At 46.5% G+C, this 25,080-nt stretch overlaps 1 protein-coding gene across 6 annotated transcripts in view; it reads right to left on the bottom strand.

The window, feature by feature from the left end:
- Nucleotides 1-612: 612 nt before the first annotated feature.
- fam110b (family with sequence similarity 110 member B) overlaps nucleotides 613-25,080 on the bottom strand; it is a 174,902-nt gene continuing 150,434 nt past the window's right edge. For all 6 annotated transcript variants that reach the window (XM_085992983.1, XM_085992982.1, XM_085992981.1 and 3 more), the window contains one exon: nucleotides 613-2,848. In XM_085992983.1, coding sequence (XP_085849109.1) covers nucleotides 1,441-2,553 — 1,113 coding nt within the window. In that variant the 5' untranslated portion in view covers nucleotides 2,554-2,848 and the 3' untranslated portion in view covers nucleotides 613-1,440. The remainder of the gene's footprint in view (nucleotides 2,849-25,080) is intronic.

The following is a 25,080-nucleotide window of genomic DNA, read 5'->3' as shown; positions in this document are numbered from 1 at the left end:
ATTGCTCCCTTCAGTCTCATTATGCTTCATGTATCACTGCTTTGTAATTTACTGCAGCTCTAATGAAACACAGATATGGATTTTGAAGTAGCTTATCAGACTTTAGTTGATCGCAAGTGCAGCAACATGCACAGGAGAGATAACCCATCCCATGTACAGGATTTGTGAAGCCTTTTTACTTTAAAAAAAAGTGTAAAGTACATGGTGATGCCTAAAAGATATAATTTTCAAAAAATACAATGAATAATATGTTAAACGAAGGTTGCTACCCCTGTGCCTGCACAGCCTGACCAATGAGAGTACAGCTGCAAATTAGCATTATGTTTTCACCGTTGAATCTGACTATAGCCTCTAAAGAAATATTATTACAGTGGTGAGTATCATTATTAAGAGCCCAACATACTTCTAGGGTTTGAATATCAAGTAATCAATTTGTGACATTTTGCTAAATAACTGAGGCCATCATTGCATGTTTGCCTGCAGTGTATTAAATCACTCCATGAAGCCACAAGGGTAAAAAATGTCACAATATTGTAAACTCTTTTGAAATGTTCACTTTAAAACTAAAGCAACACTGGCATTATGAATGAAAAAAGCTAAAATCAAGAAAGGTGACGAATGAACTGGAAACTATTTATTAGTGTAACAGACTCTTCTTTACAGATCTGATAACAGCTTTAAATTATTTACAAACCCTTACAGCATTTATAATACAAAAAAAAAATCTGGTTTCCACATCAGCTGAGGCACCAGTCTTCTTATGAAATGAAGTGCAGCACTGCAGTATATTAAAAAGCAACAATGAACTATTTAGTGAGGTCACCCGCTGTACTTTTCACTTCTCAGCACCACATTACAGCAGACGGTTAGAATGGCAGTTGAAGCAGTTTTGGAAGACATGGATTGTCAGAGCTGTACCGTGCTGATGCATTAAACTGGACAGCTTCATGAGAAACATTAGACAACTCACTGCTATTAGAGGTTACACGGACTGCAACATGCGTTTCCAGACCGAGGTGAGCTGCTCATGACTGCCATCGCAATGTTTCAGACAGATGAAATGATTTTTCTTTGCCCTGATTACATTTATTTATGAATAGAGGATCTGCAATGATAAAGGCCATTTGTCCTCGTATAATTGTTTGAAATGTACGATAAAATGTGTACATAGTACCTCGTGCTTTTATTGGTCGATACATATGTATATATCTAATACAGTTGAAACATCCATGTCTGTGTCTTCATATGTTCTGAAGTAGAGGCTAATTTCTGAGCTCAAGTCGATAAGCATGCAATGAGAGAACATACAGCTAGCAACACAGTGGAATTGAGATTTGCAAGAAATATCCCAGTAGACTTCACAACTCTTCACAACTAAAAGATTCACAGACAAAATAAAAATACAAAAGATATCTGAATCAACCAGAATGTGTCCTTTCCTTAAACATGAGATATTTTCTGGGATTCCTTAGCTTGTTTGCAACTATACAACCATTTAATCACCCTAGCATTCCTTTCCACAGCTGAAATACCATATGGGACACGATCATTTGTTTCCTCGTCATCGGTCAGGTCATCATTGCTCCGTCGTGACTGCTCACAGTCTGAACTGATCATGCTCGCGCTTCGAAAGTTCAGGGAGATTATGTCTGAATTTGCCCTTGTGAAATTCTCCATTCCAATGTTTTCAAGTTCTTCAGGATCCAGTCCACAGTAGTTAAAGAATCGCTCCACGTCTGCATTAGCACGAGCATATCGATCACTGAGATCAGACTTGGAGCGGTGAAGCGAAGGTCGCCTGCTTGGGTTGGTGGCCAAGTCTGGGGTGGTTTGTGTTGGTGACTTAGGTGCATTACAGGTTGAAATATTAGGTTTGGGTAGAACAGGAGGAGCAGAACTGCTGCTGGGTATTGGCTTTAGAGGCTTGCCTTCCACAGCCCTCCTCACATCTGCTGAACTGTGAGAAACATGCAGGGCTGAATCACTGACTTGGTCTTCAAACAATCTTTTGGTTACATTTAGGTTGCTTCCCTGTGGACTACTATGGCCTTGATTACTGTACACCTGAATAGATTCTGCGAACGTGCGCCGGTTGATTTCTGTGGAGGCAGGTCTGTGCTGGGGCCAGTTCCGTGTGCTGTTTTTGTGTACTGACCCGGAGGTGGAACTTTCCGAGCTGTTGATTATATTCTTCAGAATTTCCAGATTTAAGTTTTCTCTTTTTGCAGTGCTGTCTGCCTTATGATTATTAGATAGCTTCTGTGAAGGGGTACCTGCTGCCCGCCTGACTGCCGGGCACACTGGCGGCTTTGCCAGCACAGCTGGTTTCACCGGCTCCTGCTTGGCATTGATGACTTCTTGACTCTTCACATATTTCGCTTTATCAGCTTCAAGCCGTTCCACGGCACTGAGTCTTTTAGGGTTAGGCTCTGCCTGCCTTCGAAAATAGTCTGGCCCTTTGTTCAGTATGCGAAGAGGAACAGCTGAAGTAAAGGTGGTTGTCGAACCAACAGGTTTGACCATGCTATCTGCTTGTAGCATTTCTGTAGGCATGCTCGATGGCCTGTCCCCAGCAGCCGTCTTGGAATCTGTATTGAGCAACTCCAAATGCACTGTGTTGAATCATGTATATCAAGCAGACTGAAGAGAGGAAGAGTCTTATGCTGCAAGTATCACCAGCAGGGCCTCATCTCATAGCTCATTAAATGTTCTCTTTAAAGCCAGCCTTTGTACAAAGGGCCTCTAGACACAAGTCTGTAGTAATCTGCTCTGCTGATTCTTTTTTTAATGCTGACTAAGAGACTTGGGAGACTTGTCTGTCCTTTTATGCACAACTCCAGGCAGTGATCTGAAACACAGAATAACCAACTATGTGTTAGTATGACTGGGTGACATCAAAGCAAGTCTACAGCAACAAAACAAGTGCATAGTTTGCAGTAGATGGCTGGTATGGAATGCAACAAATAAACAGGAGCCAGGCATATTAAAAGTTGCATTACTAATTCTGTGCGGTCTTAAATCAACTGTGTCATTTAAAAGGAATTTCCTAGTCATATATGCCAGCGTAGTATCAACATTTTATACCAATGCAGTATTAATTGCTCTTAATTTTTACAGTTAGATATTTTAATTTTGTGCTACAATATGCCTTTAAATAGGTAAAACTTATACTCAGAATTTTACACAGTTTTCCTTGCACTTTAGTCTCTTCTGTGCCCACAAGGCTGTGAAGCAGCTCACAGATGAAGAGCCCAGTTTGCCAGTGCATTTCCTAAATTTTCTGCTTGTGAGCTCAGTACATACTACAAAGGCCTTACCTACCATATATTAAAAGACTGTAGTTCAGGGATGGAGGGGCAGAGGAGAAAGAAATGCAAAAACAGTCTGCTCCTCCACCTCAACCCAAAAATAACTTCCTACCTGTGAGCACAAATATTATTTGAGCCCTGCATAACATTCCCATAGAGGCAGTGACTGCTGTTCAGCTGATCTACGCAGCAAGATGCAAGAATGCCAATCTCAGAAGAGCAGCAGCATGCTGCTGTCAGCTGAGGGTACCTGGGGCTCATTTGGTGCAAAATGTTAGTTCTTTTTTTGAGATTTTCCAAAATCTCATTTTCCAAAATGCTGCAAAACACACAAATGCACTGTAAAACTGTATACACAAAAACCCGACATAACTGTAAACTTAGCAATTAAAAATAAATCAATAATATTAGTTGAGTGTCTGCCATGTATTAAACAAAATGAACAGAAAAAAATGGAAAAATAGTAAGCATCTCAAAAAACCCTACATCTCAGTTATGGATAAAACAAGATTCATGCATGCCAACTGTCAATGTTTGACACCGGCAGTCAGCATTCTCACAGTTGTGTCAACTTTTTCCTGACAGAAATCAGCACTCCATGTTCTATGATCACCCCAGAATATCCTGTAATTCTGTTCTGTGTTGCGCATTGATGTGTGCCTCAGGCTGCTTGGCTCCTCTTCTAACAATGCCCAGAATGGCCCGCACTTCTCTCCCGCGCTTCTCTTCTGTGCATGTGCATGCCTGGGCTCGTACAAAGGCTGTAGCCAAGGGAGAAAACAAAGCTGCCACAAATCCTAAAATATGCTGGGCAATGAAGATATGAATGAATATTTACATTCAGAGCTTGTATAAGGAAAATGTTGAATTTGGTGGATGCTTTGCTAATACCTTCTGCAGTAAACCATTTGCCACCCGATCTCAGGAAGTATCATGCTATGTGGGTCCCACGATGGCTTTTCAAGCAAGGAATCAGAAGTGATCAAAGCACTAGGAGCTACTGGCAGATACTCGGTTTTAAGATGTTACTTCCCATTATTTCAAATAGCCAATTTAAAAAGAAATGCCTCTCACATCTTCAGTATGCCCAAGTTCTCCCCTTACTTTAACCTGATATTCATTAGAATTTGTCCTGTGGGCCAATGTTGAAAGGTAAAATACTCTTACTCCATCTTTTCTAAGGCAACTGCACATTTCTTTATTTTACAGGCATGGATATAAATCAAAAAGAATCTTGAGTGGGGAAAATAGAGGTATTGACAAAAATGGAAATACTGACAGTACATGTCACCAGTCCATTTTTCACATCAACAGTCAGCGCTTCTTACATTGTGTCAATATTGCTAACTAAAGCGAACGTGGGCTGTGCTGTCTGGCTGCTGCCCTGAGTGCTGCAGGGATATCATCTGTGTACGTATAGAACTTGTACACTGCACAGCAGCCCAATCAGGTGGTTTCCCTACTGGCTTTTGATGAAATAACACCCAATGATGCCCAACTACTTCAAGCCCTCAGGGAGAAGTTATACTTCAGAGATTGATCATATCCATTGTACTTGAGAGTCTAAGTGATGTAAAAATGTATCAAGGAGGGATATGCAGTGGGGACTAATGTAAAGTGTACAAAGAGGTGACACATATCAATCGCCAGCATTTGACTGCTGTTCTAGGTGGGTTGGGGATAGAATGGCAATCATGTAGAACATCTTTTTAGCTGCCTTTGAATAGGAGTGTCTGTTTGAGGTACATATACCCTCAGAGTTCCAGAGTGCAAATGTGGTTTCTATCCACAAGAAGGAAGATCCTATTGAGCCCAAATACTACCATGAATTGGGTTGTTGCAACATGCATATCAGATGCTCTGGAGGCTCACAGAGTAAGCAGAAAGGGAAAGGCTGGATTTCACTCTCGTGAGGAACATATAGAACAGGCTGTGGCATTATACAAGATTGGAGAGTGTTCTAAGGCTCAGGAAAAACTACTTGCATTGCTTTTCATCCACCTTTCATTCTAGTGCCTCTTGTAGCCCTCAAAAAGCTGAAAGTTATGGGAATACATGGCCAAATCTTGGATTTTATCCAGGATGTGTCCAGATCCAAGCTCCATTGATAGGAAACAAGACACCCCCCTAATAATTTGACTGATGGAAAATTGGGTATACGCGCAACTTAAATTACAATCTGCATTCTCAGTATAACTACATTTTTTCCCCCCACATAGCATAGGTAAAGCCACTGGGTTTCACAGAGACAAACTGAATTTCAGAATGCGATGCCATGCAACTAAATTTATTTAGTCACCGTAAAAAAAAAAGTGGTCTTCGTCATGTAGGACTATATTCAGAGCCGTTTTCAATTGTCGATTTTTTTTTGTTTTATCAGCTTTTCGAAACTATTTGTCAGCTTTTGCAAGTTTGCGAAGTTGAATGCATGAGGATGTTGGTAGAATAGAACCATCCCAAGTATAATCTATTGGGCATGCAGCCGAAAACCCACCACAAGATATGTCCCATATAAAAATGGAAAAAGGGGATCCAGGCAGTTAACAATTTCATCCAATTCAGTTGGAGTAAAACACATTATCTGTTCCAATTTTGAGATGGTTTAGGAGAACCTTCTCAATAACCCCAAAATACAGAGGCAGTGATCTCATTCCACTGTAATATTGGGCAATAGCTCTTTTTAAATCTCTACTCCTTCTCTAAAGGTGTTACTTCCTTGCTGATGTCATCTAATAATACTACAATTCTCATGTAAGCCTAGACAGAGTGTTGGCAAGCTGTTCCACCTCAGGGGAAGGAGTCATTACAGCAAAGCCTGATCTTGTCACCCAATGCCCACACATATTTCCTTCTCCCTAATCCAGGAGCGCCAAAGTAATCATATAGTCTTTACTGTTGGGATATGCTAACACAGCACAGACTGTGGATCAAACCGGTGATCTTTTGGTCTGTGACTCAGCAACTCACTGGTTCACCGAGTTTTTCCATTCAGGAAGCAAGTTGGCAATTGCCTTATTCCTTTTATGGACCATAATCTAGTACACCTCAGCTGGCAGATATATCTGGACGATGTTTGGAATTTCATCAGTGAAGACAGGGTTGTTATAAATTACCTTTTATTGGTCTTCATAATTCAAAGGAAGCCTGTAAATTGCCATCCAAATCTCTTTTTCATCCTTTAGATTACAAGAATGTTGCTACTCTAGGCCAATGGAGAAACCCTGGAGCTCACTGGGTCCATACATACAAGAATAACATTGAAGGTGGAAATCACCAAAAACCCTAGACGGGAAGCATTCCTACGTTACATGCATTCTCTGAACCTCCTAACAGCATCAGCTCAATCTACATTGTAGCTCTCCTGGTCCTCAGTCCTATCCAGCCACAGATTGTCCAGAATTTCCCGAGAGTGACTGTGTCAGCTTCACATTATCGTCACCTATTTGCTTTGGTTAGGAAATCAGTGATGAGGGGTCACTTCAACTCTCCCTCTCATTCTTACCCTGACCGGTCTGTCTTTAACCTCCAGAAACTGTTTTTGAATGCATGCTCCTAGTGTGGAGCCTTGCCTGTCAGGAGTGCATATTGGGAAATTAAAAGGAATGGGTGAAAAATTGTGGGGATTTCATCTGCAATTTTCCAATATGTGCACTTGGTGGGCGTGGCTCTGATGGGGTCAGATTTAGGAATATGCGCTATTGCTCCTCCTTCTGAACATTCACAGCAATTTAATATGGGTAAGAGAGATAATGGGGGAGAAATTCAGTATCGCCACGTTTGGGGCGTTATACTCAAGCGGGCGCGAAATTTAGCGCTCGGCGCAAATTATCGCCACCTACTGCTAAATTGACCTGCTTCGCCCCAGGAGGTGCTTGGAGCGCTAAAACAAGTGCTGCACGACTGTCTTAAGGCGCTAAGCCGGAGAAGCGAGGTGCTACCACCGAGGGCGGGCGCAGCGCAGGTGCGGCCAGTTAGCAATTGCACGCAGACACGCTGGCGCCGGTCAGCTCTTCAAGGGGGGGTTCGATCTGGGATTGCAGCCACACCCTGCGCATCAGAGCCCTGATTCTCGGCCTGGACAGACCTGCTGCCACATTCTAACGCCTAGGACCATGGAGAGGGCCAGGGAGCGAGCGCGCGCAGCGGTTCAGTGAGGGGGCCCTGCAGGTTCTGGTTGGCGCAGTGGAGCGCAGGTGATCTATCCTGTTTCCGGGACAGTGGCAGGAGGCTGCTGCCCAACGAGTATCGCAAAGCTTGGAGGGAGGTGGCTCACAGAGTGACCTCCAGCAGCATGGTGCCTAGGACCCTTGTGCAATGCAGGAAGAAGTTCAACGACCTCACTCGGGTCGTCAGGGTGAGTACCCTTTTCAGTATCCCCTTCATCCCTGCATGTCCACCTCACTTTATGGCCAAAGGGTCCTGAAAGCCCCAATGCCCAGCCCTCATCCAACACCTATGGGCCTTTCATGAAACTCACAGGCACATTCAGCACTTTACACACTAAGGGCTAATCGACCATGGGAGGCAGTGCAGCCAAGTTCAGGGCTTCACACTGTACTCAGAGCCCGTCCTCTCTCTTGCAGGGCAAGCTGGCCCATAACAGGAGGCAGCAGCAACGGACCGGGGGAGGCCGGCCTCACCTTCAAGACCTCAGCGACCTGGAGCGAGTCCAGCGGATTATGGCAGGCCGGTGATTGGCCCAGTCGCCACTGGAGATGCCGACCCCGTTCTGGACAGCAATGGTAAGGTCATCATCTTTTTGACCTCTCTCCTTCCACTTGTGCCTCACACCAGCATCCTTTGCCACTATCGAACCAATATAGTGCATTGCAGCACTCATGCCTCCCTCGCTGCCGCCCTGTCCTCACGCTAAAGCAACTCTTGTACCTCCCTGCTTTCAGATGCTGATTCGCCAGGTGAGGAGGCAGGCCCTCAAGCTGCCAGTGTGAGTGATTCTGAAGGCGAGGAGGAAGAGGAAGCCGGACCATCAGTGCCACCCTCAGCCAAGGCAGCCCATGGCCATAATGGGGACATGCCTTCCCTGGAGGGGAGCGGGGGGGGGGGGGGGGGGGTCTGAGGAGGGTGAAGCTCCGGGGCCCAGCGGGCTGCAGCAACGCGGAGGGGTAGGGAAGCTCGGTGGCCTTCTCCCCGGAGGGAGAGTCTGGCCTCGAGTCCTGCTACAGTGAGTGCAGAAGTGTTGCGGCTCCTCGCTGAAATGGGCGCCCAGGTGGAGCACAGGCACACTGAGCTGATGGCTGCAGTGGCAAGGATGCCCGAATCCATTGAATCACTGGCAAGGAGTGTCCAGGACTTCGGCGCAGCACTGGCAAGGAGTCTGCAAGACTTCGGTGCAGCACAGGCGGCTTCCACGCAAGTGCTTAGTGGTGCAATGCATTCAGTGGCTGGTCTGATGCAGACGCAGATTGAGGCCACACGAGCACTGACTGCTACCACCCTCGCTGGATCGGGCACGAATTGCCGGGGCCCTCGCCGCGCCACAGCAGGCCAGCAGTCTGTGCTTCAGCAGATTGCTCCGCATGCTGCGGTGCTGCCCCGTGGGAGTGCCAGTGTGTCGTCTGACCAGGGAGTGGCTGTCCTCTGTCAGGATGGCAGCATTCCTGCTGTCAACACTGTCACTTCTCCACTGCAGCTGCCACCACCTGTAGGACAGACTGCTGCCGCCCATGCAGAGTTGGAGCAGTCAGCAGCCGGGCCCTCCAGGCCCAGAGCTAGTCCAGGCCGTACTTTAGGGCATCTGCCGACTCAGTTTCTGACACTCAGCAGCCTTCCCCCAGCCTTGCTGCAGCCACTGGGGTCCCATTGCGGAGGAGCTGCAGGGTGGGAAGGGGCCAATCTTGCAAGCGAAGCAGATCACCCTCGAAGGGCAAAAAGTAGGTGTGGCAAAATGCTGTAATTTTTTTTATTGAAGGCCGAGGACCGTGGTCATTTTTTGGTTACTCGTTTGTTCATTGTCTCCAGGTTGAGAGCCAGTTATGTGTCTGACTGCTTTTTTTGGGGTTTCTCTCTGTTACTTTGTCATGCGGGAAGGGCACACAGTTTGTTAAATAAAGAAGTCTCTTTATTCAGAATGTGCATGTTTGCTCTTTGAACTATTTGTTGCCTTGACCGGCTTAGGGGTCGCGGAACGGTTCCATTCATGTTCTTTCAATGGCACAAGCCATTCCCTCAGAGGGGGCCTAGAACGGACTTGCAATAAGCTGCTGACGGACAGCCCTTGCACTTTTTGCCTCCCTCCCATCTTGGTGCTCCTCCTCCTCCTCCTCTGCTGGCACACCAATGTCTGGTGGCAGTGGCCGAGTCCTGAGGATTGCCAGCATGCAGCACACTATAACGAAATGGGAGACTCACTCAGGCGAGTACTGAAGGGCTCCCCCGGAATGGTCCAGACAGCGGAACCGTTGCTTGAGCACGCCGATTGTGTGCTCAATTATGTTCCTGGTTGCTTGATGGCTCTCATTGTATCATTCTTCAGCAGAGGTGCTGGGTGCACGGAGCAGGGTCATCAGCCAGGTGCACAGAGGATAGCCCTGGTCCCCGAGAAGCCAGCCTCCTGGGTGAGCCGGGGCTTCGAAAAGGTCTGCCACAGAAGTCTGGCGCAGGAAGAAGGCGTCGTGGCTGCTGCCTGGAAAGTGGGCATTGACAGCGAGTATCAGCTGTCTGTGGTCACACACCAACTGCACGTTCAACGAATGGAACCCCTTCTGGTTGCGGTAATCCTCGGCATTCTCTTGCGGTGCCCGCAAAGCCACATGCGTGCAGTCAATGGCGCCCTGGACCATGGGGAAGCCAGCTATTCTTGCGAATCCCATTGCGCGCTCTTGCTGCTTGTCCAGGGTCATGGGGAAGGAGATGTACTGATGTCTCCTTTTAAAGAGGGCATTCGTGACTTGACGGATGCAGCAATGCACCGCGAACTGGGAGATATTAGCAATGTCCCCAGTAGTGGATTGGAAGGAGCCGGTGGCATAGAAGTTGAGAGCCACGGTCACCTTCACTGCCACCGACAGACACGTCCTGTTCCTCAGTTGAGGCTGATCTGGCTGAAGCAGGTGGCAGAGCTCAGTGACCACCTCCCTGCTGAATCGCAGCCTCCGAAAACACTGCTCCTCAGACATGTTGAGGTAGGAGAACTGTTGGTGGAATACCCTGGGAGGGTAAGGTCTTCTGTGCCGACGCCTGTTGGCCCTCCTCCGTCTGGCCATGATTGGCACTCTCTCTCGGTGTCTGAGCCCTCTCAATGTAATGGAGAAACCCAATGTTTCCACCCATTGCAGCCCCCATAGTATGTGGCCACTCAAGGTTATGCCAGTCAAAAAGCAAACCAACTACAAAGCTCTGGGCCGAAGCCAGAAGTACCTCTGCGAGCGCTGACTCAATGCAGAAAGTTCTCTCCCTTTGTCTCTCTGCAAATCTCACTCTCTCAGAAGGAGTGGTCCAAAAATGGCTACCACAAAGAAGCCAGGAAGAGCCCCCTTTAAATAGCGACCCCCCCAGCCCCACAGCGACTGGGAACCGTTCCAGTCAAGCAGTCGCTGGGAGCGCCAGGCGGAAAGGAGGGGGGGCGCCACTGAAGTTCCGGTTCGGGGCGCCCCAAGGGCGTTGCACCATGAAATGATGTCAGGATCTGCGCGCGCAGCTGAGCGGGCGGTGCGGTTTTGCGCCGCCGCTAAATGTTTGCTCAATTTCGCGAGAGGCGCAGGTCTCGCCGTGCCCGGGCGCTAGCTGCATCGCGCCCCACTTATCGCCCTCTTAAGGCGCTAACGGGTGGCGCTAACAACTGAATTTCTCCCCCAATGCGTTTTGGGAGGAAAAACAAGGAATGGGTTAAAGATACAGAAGGGTGTGGAAGAACAGAACGAGCTAAAGATTCAAATATACAATTCCCTGAAAAGGAGGAGTGCAGGTTGTTTTGGGTTTTATAAATAGGGGCATCAAGCACAACAGCAAAGAGGTAATGAGAAAGTTATACAAGGCAATGGTTGGGCCACAGTTAAGAATACTGGGAGCAGTTTTGAGCACCCTATTACAGAAAGGGCATTAAAGCCTTGGACAGTGCATGACAAGTATTCACCAGGATGATGCGGGGGATGGGAAACTATAGTTATGACAAAGACTGGAGATACGGGGACCATTTCCATAAAAGACTGAGAGGAGATTTAATAGAGGCTTTTAAACTTAAAGGCTGGAATTTTCTGCACCTGGGTGGGATGGGTGCGGGCAGTCACTGTGGTAGGTCGCGACACCGTTCTTCATTTCATCCCGCTCCCAAGATCGACTTTCCCTTAATGTACCTAGTAAGGCAGTCCTGCGCATTACCCGGTCCTATTAAATGGTGCGGGTCTGATGAAGTCATCGATGACGCGTTTTCAGCTGGGATATTTAAAGGAGCCTTGGCCACATTGCATTTGAAGGTTCATCTAGGATTGTGCAGGCACGGCACTGCACCATTGGACTGCTGGAAAGTCTAGCAAACATGACTGTACAGAGACACAGGGCTGCACCCAGGTTCTCAGATGATTCCCTCCATATGCTTGTGGAGGGAGCGAGAGCACGCAGGGAGGTCCTCTTCCCTTCCGATGGGCGGAAGAGACCTCGCCAGGAAACCAAAGGAGCTTGGCTCCAAATAGCAGAGAGAGTCAACAGCAGGGATGTTGTCAGGAGGACCTGGGTGCAGTGCCACAAACGTTTCAATGATCTCATTAGATCAGGAAAGGTGAGCGCAAAGCCACACTCAACTTCATCCTGCTGTGCCCCTCATCACATCCCCATCACTCTGCCTTCCCAACCCTACTCCGGCACATCATTACTCACACCAACATACCTTGCACGTCCACCCATCCCTCTATCTCTATCTACATCATCACATCCCCATCTGACTAACCACCCTAATGCAATCATACCAACTAACACCACACAAGGAGGCCACTTCGCATTGCCACCCCACTTCAGCATAGTCACCCTCTAAAGATCTAACCCATCCATTCCATTACTCTCACTCAACCTTCTCTTCTTTCCCTCCTTGCAGGAGAAGAGAACCCACAATAAGAGGGAGAGGGAGAGAACTGGAGGTGGTCCTCCATCATTGGCCTCCTTAACAGCAGCAGAGGTCATTCTGGAAGTGTCAGGAGTCAGAGCAGCTGGGAGGTGGGAGACGAAGAGAGGGGGGCATCTTAGCAACCTGGTGACAGATTTACATCTCATACAACCACATGGCATACAGCAGTCACTCATATGGGGACTGATGGCAGCAGCCAGTGAATGTTCATCATGTGCATAATGGTATCTGTACCAATTCTTGATAGGACAAATCTAACTAATCGCTTTACTCTCCCACAGGTCCATCAAGAGCCCCCTACCACTGTCCAGGAGGAAGAGGAAGATGACTCTTTAGAGGAGCCTCCAGCCTCTGAGGGCGCACCGTCACCAAACATAAGCATACCCAGCACAATAGCAAAATACTGCGGATGCTGGAAATCTGAAATAAAAACAGAAAATGCTGGAAACACTCAGCAGGTCAGGCAGCATTGAGGAGAGAGAAACAGAATCAACGTTTCAGGTCAAACCCATCGTCAGAACCGGAAAAGGTTAGGGAAGAGAAATTTGTAAGCAGGGGCAGGGAGGTGTAATGCCTGAAGTTAAATAAATCTGGCCATGATGAGGCCATCCCTGGCCTCCTGGGCAACACGGTGCTCGGGTGCTGGTGGGATCTGGCCCGCCAATTCCTCCAGCTCCTGCTCCTCCCTGTCCTCCAGCAGATGCTCCTCCTCCTTCTCTAAAGAGGCTGTCTGCTCAGAGCCTTGTTCCTCATGCAGTGCTAATCCTCGCTGCTGTGCTGTATTGTGCAGGGCGCAGCAGACCATGACGATTCTGGAGATCCTGGTTGGTGCATACTGAAGGGCTCCTCCAGATCTGTTGAGGCATCTGAAGCACATTTTCAGCATGCCTACTGCCTGCTCTATGACACATCTGGTGGAATTGTGGCTATTATATCTGTCCTTGGCCTCAGTACTTAGCCTCCTCAATCATGAGCCACATCTTCAGTGGCTAGCCCTCGCCTCCAAGCAGCCAGCTGGAAAGTCTGTTTGGAGGAGCGAAGAGCTGAGGGAGGGTGGACTGGAGCATGATGAAAGAGTCATGGCAGCTGCCAGGGAATTTAGCACACACATGCATGATGATCTTACTATGGTTGCAGACGATCTGTACATTGAGGGAGTGGAAGACCTTGCGGTTGACAAAGACTCCTGGGTGATGATGGGGTGCCCCGATGGCCACATGTGTGCAGTCGATGACGCCCTGCACCCATGGGAAGCCAGCCAGAGCGGCAAAGCCAAATGCCCGCTCAGTAACACTGGCCTCATCAGTGGCAAAGTTGATATAATTGGCTGACTTGTCAAAGAGTGCATTGGTGACCTGTGTGATGCATCTGTGGGTGGCTGGCTGCGAGATGCCGCAAATGTCTGCTGTAGATCCCTGGAAGGAGCCAGAGGTGAAGAAGTTGAGGGCACTGGTGACTTCGACAGCCACTGGCAAGGCGTGTCTACCTGCTCCTCTGGGTTGCACGTCTTGCTCCAGCAATCTGCAAATATCTGCGATGACCTGGTGCGATAGCCTGAGCCTCCTTTGGCACTGCTGCTCAGTCATGTTGAGGAAGCTCATCCGCTGCCTGTATACCCTGTGTTGGGGGTACCGCCTCTGGCACGGTGCAGCCCTGCGCTGATGCCCTCTGTCCTGTGCAGCATCAGGTGGTTGAGGAGAAGGTTGGTGGTGTTGTTCTTGGTGCTGCTGGTGTTGGGGCTCGAATTGGTCAGATTCTGAGGACCAAGGTGAGACAGTATAAATGGCACCCATGCTGATGTAATAGATGGCAGGTCATGTAGAGATGACAGAAGCAACCTCTAGAAAGCTAAATCTGTGCTGGCAATGAACTCAGCAATAGCATCTGTCTTGGGAAAGTGACCAGGTATCATGTGGGAGTTTTTATTGTACTTTTCATGTTGTGCACTAAGGAGGTGTTCCTGAGGTGGAAGTTCAGTGGCCACTGATACATCTCATTAGTGGTTCCTGAGCTGCGTGATTCCCATGGTCATCCAGGGAAATTTGAAAGGTAGGGTTAAATAGGGGTTTAAGGATCTGACAAGTACATAATAATCATCTAAATTACCTCGGCCACTTCTGCTGTTCGGGTTGCTGCCGCGCTGGCAAACGCACCAGAGGGAAAGGCGCGTGGGGGCAGTTTGACGGTGGGTTCCCGACCCACTCCAAGGTATTTCAAATTTCCCTCCCGGCCAGTCTCCAATCACGCTTGCACGGACGCCAGAAAATTCTGGCCAAAGAGTTTTGATAAAGTGAATAGTGAAAGACTATTTCCTTTGGTTGGGGAGAGTGAGGAGAGGCCATTCAACTTAAACATTTTCAGCAACAACTACTTGCATTTATATTACATTTTTAACGTAGTAAAACTTCCTAAGATGCTTCACAGGAACGTTATCAAACAAAATTTGACACGAGCCATACAAGGAGCCCATTAGGACAGGTGATCAAAAGCTTGGTCAAAAAGCGTCTTAAAAGGAGGAGAGAGTGTTAGAGAGGCAGAGAGGTTTAGGGAGGGAATTCTAGAGCTTAGGGCCCAGGCAACTGATCGCTCCTCCATTGGCGGCCGTGCTGTTAAAAATCGGGGATGTGCGAGAGGCCAGAATTGGAGGAGCAGAGATCTCTGAGGGTTGTAGGGCAGGAGGAGGTTATATAGATAGGGAGGCCATGAAGGGATCTGAAAACAAGTCTGAGAATTTTAAAATCAAAGCATTGCTAGACCGGGAGCCAATGTAGGTCAGCGAGCGAAAAAGCAGTAAGGATGAATTTCTTTACAAAGAGGGTTTTTGGAATATGAAATGCATTGCCAAAGGGTGTGGTTGAGGCAGAGAGCATTGCATATTTTGAGAAAATATATATATATACACACATACATATATATATGGGACAACAGCTCTAGCAAAGAATGGCACAAGCATGATGGGCCAAAAACTTGTTTGCTTGTGTATCTTTAAAGGAACAGCCTTGCAATTGATCTCTTCCTATGCTTGACTCTATTTCAAGAATTAAGCTTTAACATTATTACAGCTAAAACAACACTCTGGATACTGAACAGCCACCCTTGTGTTAAATATGTTCATTTTTTTGGTTTAAAACAGAAAGATCTACAATGGCTGAGGCAGGGTAAGAATAAGGACCATCAGAGTCAAATAAATGATACCTGTATAAGCATTTTTAAAACATTTAGAACTGGATCCTGACCGAGCAGTAGGCCGCAATATGAAAAATTACTGATTTATACTGGAATAAAATTGTTGCCAGGGAAAAAAGAAAAAAAATGTAGTACTTACTCACAGACAATAATCACTATTAAAGCAGTAAAGAACTGCTTAGGAATTAGAATCAAACACTGAAGAAAAAGCGAACATGCTTGATGCAGACAACAGTATAAAACTCCTGCTGCTAACAGGAAAGAAAAAGGGCAATTCTTAAAGTGAGAATGTAAGAGGAAAGGCTGGGGCGGGGGTGGGGGGAAATGTGGTTCAGCTGTCCTGTAAATGAGGCTTGTATGTTAACCATTAGTGCTTCACGCTGACAGTCAGCATTTCTTCTGCCCTTCCGCACTCTAAAATCAATGTTTTGCAACTTTTGCTTCAGAATGCCACTAAATGTTATTGCAAGCATGAATCTGCCAAGTTCTGTGCATATGCAGACAGTGGCAATTTGTGCGCAAGTATGGAATTCCATGGTTTTACATTGGTGCAATCAAGGTGAGGGAACACATAGGTCCTCCTGTGCTGGCTTGGTGTCTGAATAAGTTACAGAGAACCTTTTCATTTTGATTAAATTTGAGCCGTTTGTGCAGTTCGCGGTTAAAAAATAAACAGGATGGGTGGAAGATTTGATTTAAAGCCCCGTCCCCCAAAAGCAGCTGGATTTTACATGTGTAATTTCCTCCCCTTCCCCCACAATGGAGAGACACCCTCTTTTCAAGGGATTTTCTCCCCTTTTTTCTTTGGCAAATATACTAGTCTAATACTTAAATGTGCTTTTTACTGTTTGATTTTTTATTTTCTTCCCTCCCACCTGAAACAAACTGAATCTTGCTGGGATGTGCGTTCCAAGAGCATTAGGACTCCTCTGCTTAATTTTGATGTAAAAATGTAAAATTTTGGAGGGGAACACGACCTGAACCGCCTCCCAGAAAGACACCACCAATTCTGTGTCTTCAACATTTGGATTTACTCCAGCCTTTCATGTACTTATGGACTTTTCTTCCCGATGCAAGTGAAGTAACACTGGAATTGCAATTTTGGGGACCAAGGGAAATGCCTATATCTGGGTAGAATTTAGGGGACGGAGCCAGTTATGCTGTGTCTATAGCCCTATTGCCACCCATCAACGATTCCGAAAGAAGTGGAGACAGAAGCATTTGGATAGGCTTATTCTGTCATATTACCCATTTCCCACCATTCGCACCCTAGTAAAGCTGGCCACAACGAACACATATGCATCCCTGGTTGTCAGCATTGCTAAGGGTCTTGGTGGGAGGAATTAAAATTTTAAACGCTGTTTGCCTGACAACAATCCATTGCAAAGCTTTCAATCAGAATTTGGTCTAATGGGAAAGCGGCAGCACCTAGAATTAATATGTTGGGCCAGAACTGTGGATCCAATTAAGTTGCGACAAGGAACAATCCCTCTCCTTGCCCACCACCACCGTAAACAATGTAGACCATTGCACCCGAAAGGTAAATGCCCCCGATACTAGGATTGGGGTCAGAGTGCTGCTATGGGTGGAGGAAAATTCCATTTACCAATGATCCACTCCCAAAAGTCCTCCCTGGAATTTCTGGGCTGATGTGTTTTCCTACAGCTTAATTTACAAAGCCCGGGCAATTACTTAGTTTTTAAATGTCAGGGCAGTTCTTGGGCTGTCAGCTTTTTAGGGTCTGTCAGCTGTTTTTGTTGAAGCTATTGATCAGCTTTTGCTAGTTTACTAGCTTAGCATAGCTAAAGATGGAGCTATTTAAAAGGGAGGTGTTCCTGGTGGATGGCAGGCAATATCCTGCTGCATGTACAGACTGAATTTCAAACAGGTTACAAAGAAAAGCAATTGTTATGTAGTAAGTTGAAGTTACATTAATTATGAGGCTAGGTTTTAAAGTTTTAACCAATGAAGTAATATGGCTTTTGCATCACAAGTATTTAAAGTAAATATATTCAGGTATTTCACTTGCATTTAAAGAAAGAAACAAATGATGCAGAAACATTTGTCAACTTATGATGGTTTTAATTAATATTAATAAAAGACTTAACAAGGACGGTTAAATTATACCGGTTTACAAACAACAGCACAAGAAAGCTGGAACAATGTTAATACCTGCCCAGAAGAGATGGCAAATGCTTCCAATCAAGCCAATGATGAAGAACTGTCAAATATTACTGCAACAATTAGCTTAACCTTACCCTGCATTCATAATTTCTTGGCACCTCCGATCCAGACGCTTCCACTGAAATGGTTGTTCTGGTATATCTTGCAAAATAAAGGAAAACCACTGTCCTATTTGCTGTAATCTTTTCCTACTTCCCTACTACTTAGATAGCAACTGGTTTTGATACACAGATACACCTGTGTTATCACTAGGTTCACAGTAAAATATAATTGTGGGCATGTGAAAACTTGATGTGCGTGTGCTCAGCAATGTGCCCTGACCATGTGGCTCTCGGTGACGGTACCACCTGGGTTCACAGTAGGCCAGTCTGAAATATTTATATATACTCACTGCTTCTTCAAATTCTTTCAAACTTGGATTTCTTTTAGAATATGGGAGCGAGCAAACACATACAAGATCCTCCTAAGGCAAGTCAGACTTCCCAAACCCTCTTGGGGACATTTGGATTGGGAGGGAGACATATACCTTTGCTCCTGGCTGAAGAAAGTTGGAAATCATCTTTGCATGTCCCCATTATTGGCACAATTTTCATCTTTTTCCACAGAGTACACTGGTTCACAACTCTGGAGTTTAACTATGGAAGGCACTTTGGCCTCTTTAGGTTCCTTGCTATATGTGGTTGGTTTACCTTTAGCATCTGCACATGCATTTTTCAAACAGACTCCAGTCTGTTTGGTTTCTCTTTGATTTTTTTATTGTTACTTTCATTACTTCCATTGCGATTCATTCTGCTCTATATTACAAAAAACAAAAAGTTTGGAAAAGGACATGAAAAGACCCAATTAAAATACAGCTGCATTGCAACACAAGGGCCTGGAGTGTACTGAGAAAGGATGAACTGGAGATGGTGCAGCTGTCTGTAATACTGTCATGTCTCTGTGGAAAAGTGTACAATTTCCCCCCCAGTTTATGAAGAGGCTGTAGGAAAAACTCAGTTAAAATCAATATGCTTTGATGTTGTGAGACACGCTTCGTGTGTTATTGTGAAGTTATCCCCTCAGACGTTTCCCATCGTAACAACCATCAGAGACAGACGTGTGTGTGTGCCAGTGTATGGACAGAAAAAATACCTTGAAGTTATACAGTGCCTTTAATGTAGAAAACTTCCTAAGGTGCTTTAAATGGGGTGGGAGGTTAGGGGAAGAGAGAAGAAAAGTAGATAAAAGGAATAAAGGAGCAGACAGTGAGCCATGGTGAGAGATTTGGCAGAACTGACTGAAAGCTTGGTTAAAAGAATCGATTTTGAGCAGATTTTAAAAAAAACTTGCATTTATAGAGCGCCTGTAACGTAGAAAAATGTCCCAAGGTGCTTAACAAGAGCGTTATCAATAAAAAATGTTGACAGCGACCCACAGAAGGAGACAGCAGGACAGATAACCAAAAGCATGGTCAGAGGTAGGTTTTAAGGAGCATCTTAAAAAGGAGAGAACAATGTTCCCTCTAATTTTTATTTGTGCTGAGTGAGCCACGAACTCCTCAGAGTACAGCTTTTTTGTCCATGGGCAAAGTTTACAACAACTTTAATTCACCTGAGCCAAATGGACAACCAAGGGATCGAGTCTGGGATTCTTTAAACCGTGTCCTAGCAATTGTGCGCACCCTGAGCAAGCTTGTGACTGCTAGGGAAGGATTCAAAGACATTCACAGACATTGCTGCATGCTGCCACTCTGCTTTGATACAACTGAGTCTTTGGCTCAATTCTCTGAACTGCGCCACAAAGCAACGTAGAATAGTACAGCACAGGAGGTTGCCATTCGGCCCATCTAGACTGCGCCTGCTCTCTCTGGAAGAGCAATCTAGTTAGTCCCACTGCTCTGCCCATATCCTTGCAATTTTTTCTCCTTCAAGTTTTATCCAATTCACTTTTGAAGGCTACTATTGAATTTGTATCCACCACCCTATCAGGTAGTGCATTCCAAATCCTAAACACATGTTGTGTAAAAAAGTTTTTCCCTCAGGTTTACTCTGGTTACCTATATTTAAGAACATGTCCAGGGAATTATAGACCAGTCAGCTTAGCATCAGTGGTAGGAAAAATAATGGAATCTCTACTAAAAGGAGAAAATAGAAGAACATCTAGAAGCTAGAAATGGGTCATTTTCAGGCTGGCAAACTGTAACTAGTGGGGTGCCACAGGGATCGGTACTGGGGCCTCAACTATTTACAATCTATATTAATGACTTGGATGACAGGACTGAGTGTAATGTAGCCAAATTTGCTGATGATACAAAGATAGGTGGGAAAGCAAATTGTGTGGAGGATGCAAAGAATCTCCAAAGGGATATAGATAGGCTAAGTGAGTGGGGAAAAATCTGGCAGATGGAGTTCAATGTGGGAAAATGCAAGGTTATCCACTTTGGTAGGAAAAATAAAAAGTAAATTTTTTTAAATGGGGAGAGATTACAAAATGCTGAGGTAGAGGGGGATCTGGGGGTCCTTGTACATGAATCACAAAAAGTTAGCATGTAGTTACAGCAAGTAATTAGGAAGGCAAATGGAGTGTTAGCCTTTATTGCAAAGGGAATGGCGTATAAAAGTAGGAAGTCCTGTTACAACAGTACAGGGCGTTGGTGAGACCACACCTGGAGTACTGCGTACAGTTTTGGTCTCCTTTGGTCTCCTTATTTAAGGAAGGATCTTCTTCTTAGGCAGAACAGAGGATGACTTGCTTCCACATTAAAAATGAGTTTGCAGGTGACTGATGAGTCTCTGTCACAGGTGGGGCAGACGGTGGTTGAAGGGGCAGGTGGGTGGGGTGCTTGGGTTGACGTGCGCTTCTTGCGCTTGGCTTCCGTTTGCTCCCGGCGAAGAGGTGTTCGGCGCCTTCCAGATGCTTCTCCTCCACTTTGTGCGGTCTTGGGCCAGGGGTTCCCAGGTGTCAATGGGGATGTTACACTTTTTCCAAGGAGGCTTTGAGGATGTCCTTGAAGCATTTCCTCTGCCCACCTGGGGCTCTCTTGCTGTGCCAGAGCTCCGAGGAGAGTGCTTGTTTTGGGAGTCTCGTATCGGGCATGCGGACAATGTGACCCGTCCATCGGAGCTGATTGAGCGTGGTCAAAGCTTCGATGCTGGGGATGTTGGCCTGAGCAAGAACACTGTTGTTGGTGCGCCTATCCTGCCAATGGATTTGCAGGATCTTGCGAAGACAGCGTTGGTGGTACCTCTCCAGTGCTTTGAGGTGTCTGCTGTACATGGTCCATGTCGCCGAGGCATACAGCAGGGCAGGTATCACTGCTGCTCTGTAGACCATGAGCTTAGTGCCGGGTTTAAGGTCCCGGTCTTCAAACACTCTCTTCTTCAGGCGACCGAAGACTGCACTGGCACACTGAAGGCAGTGTTTGACTTTGTCATCGATGTCACAGTTGACAGTAGGCTCCCGAGGTATGGAAAGTGGTCCACGTTGTCCAAGGCCTTGTCGTGGATTTTGATAATTGGGGGGGGGGGGGGGGGGGGGGCAGTACTGTGTGGCGGGGGCACGTTGGTAGAGGACCTTTGTCTTACGGATGTTTAGTAAGGCCCATGCTCTCGTACGCTTCGGTGAAGGTGTTGACGATGGTTTGGAGTTCGACCTCTGAGCACAGATGCAAGCGTCATCTGCATACTGTAATTTGACGACAGAGGATGGGATGACCTTGTATCTGGACTGGAGGCGACGGAGGTTGAACAGTTTCCTGTTTGTTCTGTAAATTGGCTCCACTCCAGTGGAGTGGAGTGCAAGAATATACTTGCATTGGAGGCAGTTCAAAGAAGGTTCACGAGGTTGATTCCGGAGATGAAGGGGTTATCTTATGAAGAAAGGTTGAGCAGGTTGGGCCTATACTCATTGGAGTTTAGAAGAATGAGAGGAGATCTTATTGAAACATATGTTTCTGAAGGGGCTTGACAGGGTAGATGCAGAGAGGATGTTTCCCCTCGTAGGGGAATCTAGCACTAGGGGGCATAATTTCAGAATAAGGGGCACCCTTTTAAATCTGAAATGAGGAATTTCTTCTCTGAGGGTCGTGAATCTTTGGAATTCCCTTCCCCAGAGAGCTGTGGAGGCTGGGTTATTGAATATATTTAAGGTGGAGATAGACAGATTTTTGAACGATAAGTGAGTCGAGGGTTATGGGGAGTGGGCAGGAAAGTGGAGTTGAGGCCAAGATCAGATCAGATCAGCCATGATCTTATTGAATGGCGGAGCAGGCTCGAGGGGCCAAATGACCTACTCCTGCTCCTACGTCTTATGCTCGTATGTAAAGCAAAAACATAGCAATGAATAGTCAGCATGGATTTCAAAAGGGAAAGTCTTGCTTGACCAACCTCATTGAATTTTTTGAAGAGGTAACAGAGAAAGTAGACAATGGTAATGCAGTAGATGTAATTTATCTAGATTTTCAAAAGGCCTTCGATAAAGTACCCCATAATAGACTGATGAACAAGGTCAGAGAATGCAGAGTCAGGGGGCAAGTAGCAGAATGGATTGCTGGCTGGCTTCAGGACAGAAAGCAGAGAGTAGGGGTAAAGATAACTATTCACAGTGGCAGAAGGTGGGAAGTGGTGTTCCACAAGGATCAGTGTTGGGACCACTGTTGTTCACAATTTACATTAACGATTTAGACTTTGGAATCAAAAACACAATTTCTAAATTTGTGGATGACACCAAATTGGGGGAGGGGGGATAGTCAATACTGAGGAGGACTGCAACAAATTACAGGAGGACATTAATAAACTTGCAGAATGGGCAAATGAAGTTCAACACAGATAAATGTGAGGTATTACATTTTGGTAGGAAGAATAGGGAGGTCACTTATTACTTGGAGGGTGCGAGTCTAGGTGGGATAGAGGAACAAAGGGATCTCAGAGTACAAATACACAAATCACTAAAAGTTGCGCCACAGGTTAGCAAGGCCATAAAAAAGCAAACCAAGCACTTGGGTTTATTTCTAGAGGTACTTGATTGAAAAAGTAGGGAAGTTATGCTAAACCTGTATCAAACCTTGGTTAGACCACACTTGGAGTACTGTGTACAGTTCTGGTCGCCATATTATAAAAAGGATATAGAAGCACTGGAGTGGGCACAGAGAAGATTTACAAGGATGATACCAGAAACGCGAGGGTATGCATATCAGGAAAGGATGAACAGGCTAGGTCTCTTTTCTCTTGAAAATAGGCTGACGGGTGACCTAATTGAGGTCTTTAAAATTATGAAAGGTTTTGATGGAGTAGATAGAGAGAGAATGGCTTAGAAATTCACTATAGCCCCGTTTGGGGCGCCAGCCTCGTCAGGGTGCTAAAAGTAGCGCCCCGGAAGCATTCGCGGCCGCCCGCCAGAAATTCAGTTGGAGCGCCCCAGAGGGAAGCGCGGCGCTAGTAGAGGCGCCCTGCATCCCTCGTGGCGCTGCAACTGAATATCGTAGCGCAACGTGCCGCAGTGCCACACGCTGCGGTACTGCAGGCCTTCCTCCCCTGCTTAAAGGGGAGGGGCCTTGTTCTGTGCGATCTGGGGCCCAGCTGGGCCCCCGAGGATCGCGAGTGCCGGCAAAAGAGCCCTGCACTGAGAAGCGCCGGGCTCTTGGAATGCAGCCGGCACTCTGCGGGGTGGGGGGGAAAGAGAGGATCAGGAGGCCGGGGACGGCGGCGCAGAGGTGTGCTGGCAGGCAGCCAGCAACAAAAATGGCCGCCCCACACCTCTCCTTTAATTTGCACCTCTACCGCCACAGGAAGGCCCCCCTGAACCGGTCGCACAAAGTGTCCGGCGGTAAATCAGGAGGCGCTTCCTAATATCGCGGCCAGGGCGTCAGCGGGGCACTGCGCACACCGATGACATCATCGGTAGCGGCGCAGCGCGAAAGGCTAGCGCCATTAGCGTCCCGCTGAATTTAGCGGGAGGCGTGGCCAGTGGCTTCCGACCCACTTAGCGCCCTCTTAAGGCGCAGCCCACTGAATTTCTAGGCCAATGTTTCTACTTGTGGGGAAAAGCATAACTAGAGGCCATCAATACAAGAGAGTCACCAAGAAATCCAATAGAAAATTCAGAAGAAACTTCTTTACCCAGAGAGTGGTGAGAATGTGGAACTCGCTACCACAGGGAGTGGTTGAAGCGAATAGTATAGATACATTTAAGGGGAGGCTAAATACGCATATGAGGGAGAAGGGAATAGAGGGTTATACTGATAGATTTAGATAAGGAAAGATGGGAGGAGGCTCAAGTGGAGCATAAACGCCGGCATGGACTGGTTGGGCTGAATGGCCTGTTTCTGTGCCGTATATCCTATGTAATCCTATGGTTCTTTTGCCAATCACCTTAAATCTGTGCTCTTGCATTATTGACCCTTCAGCCATTGGAAACAGTTTCTCTTTATTTATCTAAATCCTTCATGATTTTAAAAACCTCTATCAAATCCCCTCTTAGCCTTAGAAACAAAGAAGATAGGAGCAGGAGTAGGCCATTCGGCCCCATCTAGCCTGCTCCGCCATTCAATGAGATCATGGCTGATCATCCAAATTCAGTACCCAGTCCCTGCTTTCTCCCCATACCCCTTGATCCCTTTAGTCTTGAGAAATATATCCAACTCCTTCTTGAATATATTTAATGAATTGGCCTCTACTGCCTTCTGTGGTAGAGAATTCCACTGGTTCACCACTCTCTGGGTGAAGAAATTCCTCCTCATTTCTGTCCTAAATGGCCTACCCCTTATCCTTGGACTGTGACCCCTGGTTCTGGACTCCCCGACCATCAGGAACATCCTTCCAGCATCTAGTCTGTCTAGTCCTGTTAGAATTTTATAAGTTTCGATGAGATCCCCTCTCATTCTTCTAAACTCCAGTAAGTACAAGTCCAATCGATCCAATCTCTCCTCATACGTCATTCCTGCCATCCCAGGTATCAGCCTGGTGAATCTTCGCTGAACTCCTTCCATGGCAAGAACATCCTTCCTCAGAGAAGGCGACCAAAACTGCACACAATACTCAAGGTGTGGTCTCACCAAGGCCCTGTACAACTGCAGCAAGACATCCTTGTTCCTGTACTCAAACCCTCTCGCTACAAAGGCCAACATACCATTTGCCAACATAGAAACATAGAAGATAGGAGCAGGAGTAGGCCATTCGAGCCTGCTCCGCCATTCAATGAGATCATGGCTGATCATCCAAATTCAGTACCCTGTCCCTGCCTTCTCCCCATATCCCTTGATCCCTTTAGTCTTGAGAAATATATCTGTACTGTATGTGCCTTTAAGAGCCCCAGGTGTGCTGTAATGCCGGTAATGGCCACTCGGGCTAT

Source organism: Somniosus microcephalus, chromosome 7 (genome assembly GCF_052327205.1).
Source record: "Somniosus microcephalus isolate GS21.2 chromosome 7, FLI_Smic_1.0, whole genome shotgun sequence".
Classification (NCBI taxonomy): Eukaryota; Metazoa; Chordata; class Chondrichthyes; order Squaliformes; family Somniosidae; genus Somniosus; species Somniosus microcephalus.
This window is presented reverse-complemented; position numbering and strand designations above follow the sequence as displayed.